At 37.7% G+C, this 12,287-nt stretch overlaps 2 protein-coding genes across 4 annotated transcripts in view; one reads left to right on the plus strand and one right to left on the minus strand.

Annotated features, from left to right (window-relative positions):
- LOC139960282 (pseudopaline exporter CntI-like) lies at positions 1-9,001 on the plus strand. Of its 3 annotated transcripts, XM_071958539.1 has the most exons (4): positions 1-379; positions 1,707-2,216; positions 2,319-2,359; positions 8,376-9,001. In XM_071958539.1, exons 1-4 carry the CDS (start codon positions 349-351, stop codon positions 8,406-8,408), a joined length of 615 nt encoding a protein of 204 aa, XP_071814640.1. In that variant the 5' UTR covers positions 1-348; the 3' UTR covers positions 8,409-9,001. The 3 variants fall into 3 exon arrangements, with proteins under 3 accessions (XP_071814640.1, XP_071814639.1, XP_071814638.1); XM_071958538.1 differs by lacking the exon at positions 8,376-9,001 and having other exon boundaries at positions 2-379; positions 2,319-3,396; XM_071958537.1 differs by lacking the exon at positions 8,376-9,001 and having other exon boundaries at positions 3-379; positions 1,707-3,396.
- The window catches only part of LOC139960281 (transient receptor potential cation channel subfamily A member 1-like), a 27,787-nt gene continuing 22,728 nt past the window's right edge, over positions 7,229-12,287 (minus strand). Inside the window, exons 20-26 of the mRNA XM_071958536.1 lie at positions 11,927-12,093; positions 11,428-11,488; positions 10,847-10,915; positions 10,291-10,461; positions 9,047-9,115; positions 8,000-8,113; positions 7,229-7,354 (exon numbers count right to left, since the gene is read on the minus strand). Coding sequence (XP_071814637.1) covers positions 7,229-7,354; positions 8,000-8,113; positions 9,047-9,115; positions 10,291-10,461; positions 10,847-10,915; positions 11,428-11,488; positions 11,927-12,093 — 777 coding nt within the window. The remainder of the gene's footprint in view (positions 7,355-7,999; positions 8,114-9,046; positions 9,116-10,290; positions 10,462-10,846; positions 10,916-11,427; positions 11,489-11,926; positions 12,094-12,287) is intronic.

Raw genomic sequence — 12,287 nt, forward strand, 5'->3', positions numbered from 1 at the left:
AAGTGTTTTGCAGAAAATATAAGTTGAGGTTGGTGTTTATGCTATCAGGAGACAGTGCCTAGATAATCTTATCGTCATTGGTAGCTTGCTCCTATAGTTACATAATTGAGTTTGCAAAACAATACAAACCGTCTTTTTATTCACAACGAAAATGCAATCATGCGTGTATGGCTTCCTCTAATTGAACAGGTATGCATAATATACATTGTAGATGGATCGCAATACATCACATAGACCTAACCAGACGTCCCAGCGCCGCTACAATAATCATCTCTGCAGGAATGTCTCTCATAAATCTGTACCCCTAAATGAACATGCATCGTAGTGTAGGCACACTTGTCTGTTTATATGTTCACCAATGAGTTGGGATCTGTACAAGGTAAGCGTTATAAACTAATAGTTAGTCTTCAAAGGTTACATTATATTAGCGATTTAAAGAGCGATTGTTCAAGCTGAATCGAAAAATTATGACTAAAACTTCTTGAGTGTATGATTTTAAAAAGAAAATAGTAAAAAGTAATGCCTTTTAGTGAAGGTCGCTATCATAACGTTGTCATGGATGTCCGGCAAGACCAGTGGACATATAAAATGCGTAAATATGCAGGTACTTCCCTCTGAATATAATTTGTGGAAATATCTTAGAGGTGAGGCTGGTCTTAAAATAGGTTATGTGATAGCTGGAAGGTTGGAAGGACTACGCCATAAAAGCTACTATACGATTGAAGCTATATAGGATAAGATAACTAAAAGTCTCAATACGTGTTTGCTGATGATAACTCAACTGAAGCCATGACTGAAGTTATACGGTTTTTGAAAGTTTAGAGCGCATTCCACTTTGTTCGAAAATATGTCATTTATAAGACGCTTAAATCTATATAAAATGGTCATTTTCAGATATTTACCGTTTTAAGTTCCTTTTAATCGTAAAATACACGCTGTTGGAGCTTTTTCAAGATGGAAAGTAAATGTGAAATTTTCAGGATTCATGTAACCGTTTTATGATGTGTGAGTCTTGAATGAGTATAGTTACTTCTATGCTTCCGTAGATAAGAAACACAGTGAATCAAATATATATTTCGAGCCTTTGCATAGCAAGTGAGAAATTAAACTTTGATTTGGTGTCCGCCTTATGAAAATGCAAGTAATTTTATCCAAATAAAATTATCTTTACTATTATATACTATTATATTAACTATTCATTGGAACAAAGCCTTCAACTGACCGATTTTAGTTCAATAAAGTGCTATGGCGTTTTGTAAAGTTTCCGACGTTTGATCTAGCTTTGCAAAGATTGTAGGCGCGTACAGCATGAAAATAGGCTGACAACATCTAACAGTGAGGGGCACATTATTGTATACTTGTCGGGTGATGCACTGCAACGGAATCGGTTTTCGGCTTTAGCCTGCAGGGCTCTAGAGTCCAAGCAATATCCTCTGCCATGTGTTCAGTTCAGATCAATACAGGAGAGCCTCCATGTACTTTAACTATACGCTATCCGGTCAGAAATTCTTGTTAAATCAATATGATCTAAGAGTGGTTTGCTTTAAGTTGTGCGAATAAAGCTCTGAATCAAACTAATACTGTCAGAGATATTGCTATAAAACTGTACGATTACAGACCTTTGCCATAGCAACACCGCGGCAAAGGTATTATAACTGTTACGAACGCGATTTTGAAGGATTTTATGTGATACATATTTCTTCTAGTTTCACAGAAGAAGCACATATTTGGAATGGAGGCAAATAATTCTGAAGAGCGGTCTTCTCGATCCATCCTCTTAGTTGACGGCAAAGAGGGAGATGCAGCTGTAGAAGAAGAACTCGAAGAGAGATGGTGGTCATGGGCCTATAGATGCAAAACGCAATTAGCTTCAGTTATATCAAGACGAAAAGGATTACCATTAGCACTACTAGCGGGCTGTGCTGCTGCTGCACAAATCATTATGGTTGGAATGTATTCCGCGAAATCGAGTCCTTGGCAATCTGTTTTTACACGCAGTGTCAGTATAACATTTGTGCCACTTTTATTTGTGAGATGGGAACCAAAGGAAACACAAGACTTGTTAACTTTAACAATTTCAATTGCTATAGGTCTTCTTGAAGTCCTTGGTAATGTCTTTCTTAGTTTATCGATTGCACACATTTCATCGGGAGATGCGTCCGTCATAACTCAAAATTTACCAGTTACCTCAACAATTGCTGCTTGCTTATTTCTCGGTGAGGTTCTAGATAAGATGGATATTTTAATTATCATCATTAACGGAATTGGATTAATTGTAGTCTCAAAGCCATCTTTCCTGTTTCCTTCTGAACCTTTAGATTATATCGCAGAAGCCAGTGTTTCTTCGGATTTCTTAGGTGTAAGTATGTCAGTGTTGAGTTTGTTGTGTGCTGCTTCCGTGAGTGTATTATCCCGTTATTTAGTCCCAAAGAATGCAAACATCGCATACTTAATATCTGCTCTTAGCGGTATGTGGGGAATATTTATTTCGACGATAATTGCTACCTTGACCTCATCATGGAAATCGCCAGATTCTCTGTTGGAATGGACCATGTGCATTGGTGTAGGTTTATCAACACTATTTGCGGTCATTCCATTCATCCATGCACTAGAAACTGAGTCTGTGATGATTGTAGCGGTGTTATTCACAGTCGGTATACCGTTAACATGTTTGCATGACGTCATAATCAACCAGTTAGTTGATTGGCCAACACTTGTTGGGGCCACTCTTGTAATAGGATCAACGATAGCATTATTTTTAAAAACAACTCTGTAGTGGGTCACGTGCTGGTTTTGTGTAATTCAAGCTACGTTAATTTTGCATGATAATTAATCTGCGTGAATTGTGATCATGATTTCTTCAAGTTTGGCTACCTCGCTCAGACAGGGAATTTACTGTCATAATATTGCTTTGCTTGCTCCCGGTATTAATCTGGACGACTTTTCTAAAATCAGTAAATCTACATATCGATATGGGATAATAACATACAAAAATGTTCGAAGTATGCACTTGTTAATATGCTAATTGAATCTAGGTAACAACACGTGGCAACTATGAATTTCTGACTACTGCAACAGAAGTACTAAACGTTATCGATATGTTCAATGGGATGTATGTGAATGAGTACAATCCATCACGGCATTGACATATGTTTAAAATAATAAATATAAATAACTATGTGAGTTGTGTTGTAAGTCTCAAAGAAAAGAGCGATATTCGAGCATATAGAATCTGATCAAAATATATAATCGTAATCATATATAGGTACATTAAATATGTAACATGGGTCAATTTTTTGTCATATTATATTTGTTATTTTATGTGAACGACCTCAATCGTTCAACTGATAGCATTTCCATGATTCGTTATGGTGACGACATCAACCCTTTCTGTTCCGGGCCGCGTAATTTTTTTTCCTAGGAGGGTTAGGGGCAATTATCATATATAGGCGTATCCAAACCCTCGCGCATGCGTGTTACTCATACACACGCGTTACTCATTGATCGCTGTAATACACGTGTGGGCACTATGTACGCTGTACAAAGCAGTAGATCTCCGCTGTACAGTTTTACACGTAATGCAGTTTGCTTTTTGGCCAAGGATTACCAAGTGAGAATTGAATAATATAAGTGATGGGACGCAGGCTAAAGAAATACAAATTAAAGCGCGATCAAATCGTCACTTCAATTACTAATTTTCTGGAGGTCAGTGTTGTGGCTAATGTAGGTGTCTAATAGTCTGCGTATTGGCTGGTGATTTAATATCTGATAGTAATATCTGATAGAACTGATAGTTCATAAAAGCAGGCTTAATTTTGTATGTAGGCCTACTATATTAGTATCATGTATAGAATTTTAAAGTTTACCGTAGCCTTAAAGTTTACCGTGAAGCTAGAAATGCATGTAATGTAGGCTAGCAGATTAACATTAACCAAACCATTAAATTAATGTCCGTCGCGCACATTGATGACAACATATGAAATCCGTACATTGTGTCTAAAATCTTGGTGTCAGTCGAACAGGTCTCCATCGCTGCATGAACGCATATGCAAAACTTGAATCTCGTCGCACACACTGTATGTACTAATACTAGCCACGAGTAACACGCATGCGCGAGGGTCTGGATACGCCTATATATGATAATTGCCCCTAACCCTCCTAGGAAAAAAAATTACGCTTCCGGGCCTGACCTAACATCAATAACCGATACCGACCGGCGACTGTTGAAGAAGAGCTGCATAATGTATTGATATAGGTTTAAGGCTAACATACATGCACTCAATGTCAAAAAGACCTGTTCTGCGATGTTCTCTATACTCGTAGTCAGTACATCCATTTAAGCTAAGAGACTTTATATATCTATAACCATAAAATGCCTGCTATGTTGCTACATTCTTACGTGGTTACATCTTCAATAGTTTAACTTGGCAACACCACATTGATTAATATGTGCAGCAAAGTTTCTAGAGGATTCGGTATTCTCAACCGTCTGTGATTTCACCTGCAAAAAGTAATTCTCCATATATAGAATATCATTATATTACCTAACTTATCTTGCTGGAGCTCTGCCTGGGCAACAACTACCCTTCGCGACTGCACTGCGAAACTTCATGTTCTTCAAGAAAAGGCAGTGCGTTACATAACAAACATCGTTCTCTCTTCTCTCTGTTTCAAACTCTTTGTTTTTCCTCAATCGATACCCCTTATATAACTACCAACACTCGCTTCAACAAATCTCTCAACATTCCTGTAAATCGTTTGATCTCCTTCTGGTCAGTTAGGGTACTACACCTGTTGAATAGTTTGCTTTCTTACAAACGCCAGCAACTATAGTACGGAAGTCCATATAGTGCATGATCCTCTCACGTGTGCAAGTTAAAGGAAACTGATTCCATTATTGGTAGAAATTGTGTACTTTAACACTGTCCACTTAGTGGTCTACTGTCGGCAATGTTCCTTTAGTTGTTAAGGATTAACTAACTGAGCGAAACATGGCCGCATAACATGCATCGAGTGAGACTTCAAATCCCCATCAAATATTTCTTATACGTCTTTAGGTTTACACTATTAAGGGTGTGAAGACTCCCGCAAAAAGAAACGTCTATTGCCGGTAATCTGACCTTGCTTCAAACGAGGTGTAACAGAAGTGTTAGACACCACCATCGATCCCAGAAAATACGCACACAGCTTGCTACTGTCGGTAATTAGACACTAGTGTACAGTCAATACATACAGCTACGGTCAATACCCACAACACAGTGTACATAGCAGCGTGGACATCTCAGGTCTAGATAAAAGATAACAAGGTATCACGTTTCATTACTTTCTGCATTTTGTAGCGACAAGAAGAAAACTTCATTTGCAAGCAACGGTAAGTTAACTTTTTCAGAGCGCGGCACGCGGTTTTGGGGAGAGTCTTCACTGCCTTTAATGTGTGGGGCTGAGAGTAGATCCGTTATTTGGTTTACGTGTCCATTCTCAATATTGGATGACGTATCTCACACAGTACTATTAATGCTACCTGCTAAATGTCAGGAGGGTGATGATGGAAGCAAGTAGGTGGCGCATGTTACCAGTTGCGGAGGGATTGGAATAAGTGTGAACTATAGAAAGACCGAACATTCTTCAAACATAAGATGGAAATTTAAAAACTTCCTGACGCCGGACCACTTCCTCTTCACTACCCCGCGCCAAAACTCAGCTCACTCCTTCAACAAACTTAAAGACTGGTGTGATCTTATAATATAATAAATGATATCATGTAAAGGAACGTTATACTGTTAGAAATCTACCAGGTGCCTTCTATTATATATAAACAGTAGTAAGATGTGTAAACAACCACTTTAGGGTGTCACTTTAAATTAGATGACATGCAACAAGTGTAGGCCTATATAGTTGCCTGAAGCTACTTGACCATTAAGCAGGATAGGCTTCGTGTGCTGAGACAGGTTGCCAAGATTGTTAGCATTACATTTAAGTAACTGTTACCATCTGACCTGTCTGGTTAACATTACATAATATTAATTGTTAGCATGGCGCAAACTCTTCTTAACGCTTAGACTGCGTGTTATACATATCGTTGTATTAACAACTCTTTTCCGAAGTCCTGAAGACAATCGAAGTAGACCACGGTCTTATTACAATACGACGTGTTGGTCAGTTAACAGGAATGGACAATCGAAGTAGACCACGGTCAGGTTACAATACGACGTGTTGGTCAGTTAACAGGAGTGGACAACCGAAGTAGACCACGGTCACGTTACAATACAACGTGTTGGTCAGTTAACATGGAGTGGACAACCGAAGTAGACCACGGTCACGTTACAATACAACGTGTTGGTCAGTTAACAGGAGTGGACAACCAAAGTAGACCACGGTCTTATTACAACACGACGTGTTGGTCAGTTAACAGGAGTGGACAATCGAAGTAGACCACGGTCTTATTACAACACGACGTGTTGGTTAGTTAACAGGAGTGGACAACCGAAGAAGACCACGGTTAGGTTACAATATAACGTGTTGGTCAGTTAACAGTAGTGGACAACCCAGGCAGACCACGGCCGGGTTACAATACAACGTGATGTTCAGTTAACAGTAGTGGACAACCGAAGTAGACCACGGTCACGTTACAATACAAAGTGTTGGTCAGTTAACATGGAGTGGCTGTTCTGTCGGTTACCATATCCGTGTGACCTTTCACCAAGAAACTAACGTTATCCAAATTCTCAGTATATATATCGTTTTTCCTCGCCAATTCCCTCAGGAGGTCGCCATGTTGCTGTAAGACTATTAGCACGACTGATTGGCTGCGGATTACAATGAAAAATATGTAAATTAAGATCATAATGAATGAATACGCATGAATTACTGATCTGCCTATTATAATCATGTGTTTTACTTTATATATACTTATAAGGTCTTTTAGTTGCTAATATCCTATGTCATTGCATCCTGTACGGTATGTCTTAAGGTGTTAAGATCTGTTATTGTTAATGTACCAATGTCATTGCATACTATATACGTTGCACGTAGTAAAGTTTATTAGTGCTAGTGTCTCATGTCATTGCATGCTATATGTGTTGCGCGTAGTTAAGTTTATTACTGCCAATGACCCATGTCATTGCATGCTATATGTGTTGCGTGTAGTTAGGTCTGATATGACCCATGTCAACTCCAGCTGGACTATTTCATTCATTTCTAAAACTACAAACATAAGTTTATTTATTTCTTACAAGTCTTTCTGGGTGTCGACACAGTTTTTAATATCTCCAATCGATTCATTTAGGCTGTTATCATCAGTTACTTCATCGCTTAAAAACCCAGAGGATGGTTCACCGATAAGGAAGTGACGGACCTGATTAAAGTAAAAGAAAAATATACCATTTTACTTCAAAAATCGTGACGCCGCTGCTTTGGTGTTCAGCTGCGGTCGGATCCAAACGGGTATATGAATCTTATTAGGTAACTGTATTAATATTCAATAGACTTATAACATATGGAAAACAGGAGAAAGAAGGAATAATAACACACACATTCATGAAAGGCTAGAGGACACTTTATACCCTTTCCTTTGTAACTTAACAAAATTGGATGCTTACATGATATCGCAATCATCGTTAGGATTGAGCGAACGTTGGTTTTCTCATAGTTCCCAGTAATACTATAACCCTTTTATATACAAATATTATATACAAATAGTAATACTATAACCCTTTTATATACATAGATAAAATAAAAGACTTTGGATTTCATGTAGTTTATGTTAATGCTAAGGTGTTTGTAATACAACCATGGATGCCTTTAGGTTCCTTTGATACTAAAATATCCGTGTACTTACTGACAAGGTGTAAATCATCTTAAACATGTGAAGTTAAATCTGCTACAATTTGTGTTCTCTCTATGACATATTCTAAGTTAAAGAATCCAATCTGCCAATGTGAACTGTGTCCTAAATAAAAAGAGGTATTTTGAAATAATTGATTGTCAATGTTTGCAATACCTTAGTGAGCAATCCCAACCGTGGTTTATTCGGATAGTCGACGTACATAGCGCTGTATACCTTCCTTTGAAGAAAAACAGGCAGCTTGCTCTCCAAGGAATATGTAACGTCAACCTGACAAAAGAGAGACAAGATAAATTGTATGAATATGTGCTGTTCACTTTCAAACTCTTTCAGACACGTTTGGGATTAAGGCAACTTTTTCGAAAATTTCATTAGGGAAAATAAGATGAAAATTGAGCATGATTCCAAACCACCATACTAGTATATAGCTAAATTAGACATTGTTTTTTAGGAAGCTTGTTGCACTATGCTGAATATTGTGTGTTAATCGACGTGCAACTGATTTTCTGCACTGCTTTTTTTCTTCCACCAGGTACTGAAATATGGTACCAGTAATATACTATAATCGATGGACAGGACTGCTCTGCCGACGTTGTGAATTAATGCTGGTTGAATCTCGGTGTATGAAACCTATGATTACTATCTTACATACGATGTATTCCCCTTGATAACTATATCCGTCAACGAAATGCGATGAGTTGATTGAAAACCACAATAATGATTTACCCTGTAGACATCCACCTATAACATTAAAGCTTGTGCATATAGAACTACAGCTATATGGAGGTATGGTGGCCACAATGTTTGGAGGTATCAAGAACTAAAACCACTTATCGCAGTAATAGATCTTACTATCATATACGCATAGACAGTCAAAGACCAATGTCAAATGGGTTATCGTTAGCTATTGAAATGAACAACAACTCTTATTATCGATACACAAGAGTCCATCACTCTTATAATGGTTTCTTACCAATATGCCATATTATACCAAACACATTGCTACACATAAAAAGCTTTCGAAGCTGCTACCACGATACGGTACGTAATGACATGCCATCAGTGAAGTCTTGCTTAGTCATCAATAAAGACAAAAGCATGAAAAAACTTTTTATAGATATCAATTGGTGGATAATCGGGTTTTCATTTCGGGTGACGTTTCTTGCAAGTTTAATTACTCGATAACAAGTTTGGTAAACAAACCTGCAGCGACATCCTCTTGATGTCGGAGGAGGCCCGAATGGCTTCAATGTCACCAATGGAGATACCGATCTGAGAAAGAAAGATGAAGGTGCCGTTATGATGTCATCAAAGCTACAATTGAAGAACAATAGAGATATCATCAGAGTTACAACGAGAGTTCAATAGAGATATAACCAAAGCTACATGAGAGTTCAATAGAGATATAACCGAAGCTACAATGAGAGTTCAATACAGATATAACCGAAGCTACAATGAGAGTTCAATAGAGATATAACCGAAGCCACAATGAGAGTTCAATAGAGATATAACCAAAGCTAAAATGAGAGTGCAATAGAGATATAACCGAAGCTACAATGAGATTTCAATAGAGATATAACCGAAGCTACAATGAGAGTTCAATACAGATATAACCAAAGCTACAATGAGAGTTCAATACAGATATAACCGAAGCCACAATGATAGTTCAATACAGATATAACCGAAGCTACAATGAGAGTTCAATAGAGATATAACCGAAGCCACAATGATAGTTCAATAGAGATATAACCAAAGCTACAATGAGAGTTCAATAGAGATATAACCGAAGCTACAATGAGAGTTCAATACAGATATAACCGAAGCTACAATGAGAGTTCAATAGAGATATAACCGAAGCTACAATGAGAGTTCAATAGAGATATAACCGAAGCTACAATGAGAGATCAATAGAGATATAACAGAAGCTACTATGCTTTTAGGGCACTGGGGAAGGGTTCCGGCATAATGATCGAATCGTCGATTCCAGTTTGCTAGTACCAGGTTTCAGATTCAGTCTATTGACAAAGTTGTTAGTATAATATCAAATACCGGCCTCTGGAGGTTGTTTCGCTGGTTTATATGGTTCATTTGGATTAAGTCTTTATGTCTTATCTCTCCTCCACCAACGGTTGTTACCTACAACCGGGGAGGCTCACAAGAGTCCCTAAATTTGAAAAGTTCATCTTCACAATTTTCAACACGTAAGCAATTCCATATATCAGGGAACCGACGTATAAAATGGATACCCTATTCAACCAGGGGACATAGAATTGCGCATGTGCAATTTTATTAAATAATTTTCGAATTGGGGTTCTTTTCTTAACTATTATTCGGTTTGTTTTATTTTAAAGCAAAATTTTCCTCAAAGACATAGAAATAGTTCTATATTATTCCGTACTTTCATTGTAATAATAAGAATATTGCAATTAAACATCCATACATCTTACCATTAGATTGACGAGGACTAGCGGCATGGTAAACAAAAACAGAAGAAATAGGATATAAGAGCTAGCTTCGAATATTGATAATTCCGAAGAAAATATGTTCTCCCTTCCGAATTCCCCCATCGTCATAGCGAATGTTGTCAAAAAGCTACGCAGTTCTGTACTGTAAGAGAACTGGACGGAGGGAGATAGAAAAATATAGATATTTTACACCTCGAAACAAAGACGAAAATTCATTTTGTTTTTACTAAATAATAAATATTAGACCATGCAGTAGCGATATCACCAATAAAATATGGACTAGTGAGTAGTACAGTATTTTTTGCAGGTAATTGCTAATCGTATCGATTTAGTTTCGAAACGCGATAAAATGAATGATCATCCGCCAAAATCAAGCTGGTTCCGGAAAAGTTCCTATTCAATCCAGAATGACGTAAAAACATGTTGTAGATTTTATTGCGCATATTTTAAAGACAAACACATGGTTTTTGGAAAATATGACAACGCAAATCTTAAATACAAATTGCAAATACCTTTTACGAATGATAATTTCACTTACTTGTTTACCAAATGTTATTCGGAATGTGAAAGCAAATGCAATCATGAAGAGAACATACACAGCCATAGCCTGCAGGAGAAAATCAAATATGGAAACAATCGATAATTAATGAAGATTTAGCGTTTCGAAAGGGGCTTTCCTCCCTAGAGTAGAGTTACCCGATAAATTTCAATTTAATGGACATGTTTATTGTCTGACTTAATCTTAGCAATTGCATAACGGCTACCGAATACATGTGCTTCACGTTATCGGCTTTGCAAGAAATCAGTCAAATACCGCGGTAAGGTTTTAATATGCTGAATCAAGATATACTTGTCATAGTAGCTTATATACTGTACATATACCATCTAGTGCATGGCAAGGATACATTTAGAATTGTTTTCATAACCTTGTGAGAGAGCCTGGCTGCGATGTTTATATTAATTCCTCAGTACTTGTTGCACCAAAATAGCAACAAAAAATATATCAAAGAGAAAAATGTTGGAGCAAAGTAGGACATTAAGAAGCTAATAAGTAGATGAAGAAAACATACTTCTTTAAAAAAAAATAGTAGAAGAGAGGAGAAATATTCTCTAGCATACCTTTAATAAAGATTTCACAGTTGTCCAGAACATTGTGACGTAGATCCCTACATAGTCTAGTCTGTGGAGATGATAACGCAAACGGGGAGCAATCATACACTGTTGTAACAACTTTACTTAAGACCCTACTGTTTATTTGTGTAATTATTATCCATTTTATGAATTTTAGAGAGTCTCACCCCAAAGCATCAAATCCCATCAAAAAACTCACATCTCATCCCATCCTTCCAATCCCATTCCATCCCATCACATCCCTTCCCATCCAATGCCATTCCAAACCACCCCACCCGATTCCATACCATACCCTGCCGATCCCATCTGGGGCTATGCTTTGCCATCCCTTTTAATCCCAACCCATCCCATTCTAGCCCACCCCACCGCTTAACATTCCTGCCTGTTTCATCCCACCCCTTCCCTTCCTATCCCTTCCCATTCATTTCCATTCCACCCCATGACATTTCTTCTTCATTGCCTGTCATATATTGCGACATTCACTCACCTCTGAAGTAACGTTATGAATCGTAAGTATGACAACAAGATGCCAAGCACGCCGCAGTTCCACTGGAATGCGCATGGAACGCGGCCCGGTGGGAGAATAAAGATGAGGGTCGCGGTAAAAGCTATTAAGTCATTCCAGTTGGATAAATCCATACAAAAGTCTAATCTCTGTGTTGGGAAAAGATGAAATGGTATCGTTAAACAGCGCTTCAGAAATATCAGTCTGCCATTAAGTTTTGACTGTTCATTCATTACTGTGGGATTGAACCAAGAATTTCAGCCTTTTCTTTTCTTTTTTAATTATTAAAACGTATTTTGATGAAAAGGGATATGATGCTTGGTATTTTCTATGATATGATCAT

This window comes from Apostichopus japonicus, chromosome 19 (assembly GCF_037975245.1).
Source record: "Apostichopus japonicus isolate 1M-3 chromosome 19, ASM3797524v1, whole genome shotgun sequence".
NCBI lineage: Eukaryota > Metazoa > Echinodermata > Holothuroidea > Aspidochirotida > Stichopodidae > Apostichopus > Apostichopus japonicus.

What these genes read in the sequence shown, in the direction of transcription:
- LOC139960282 (XM_071958537.1), top strand. Translation starts at nt 349, where the DNA reads ATGTTCACCAATGAGTTGGGATCTGTACAAG. An exon ending in TGAGTTGGGATCTGTACAAG is followed by an intron (nt 380 to 1,706) that starts GTAAGCGTTATA and finishes TATTTCTTCTAG; the next exon opens with TTTCACAGAAGAAGCACATA.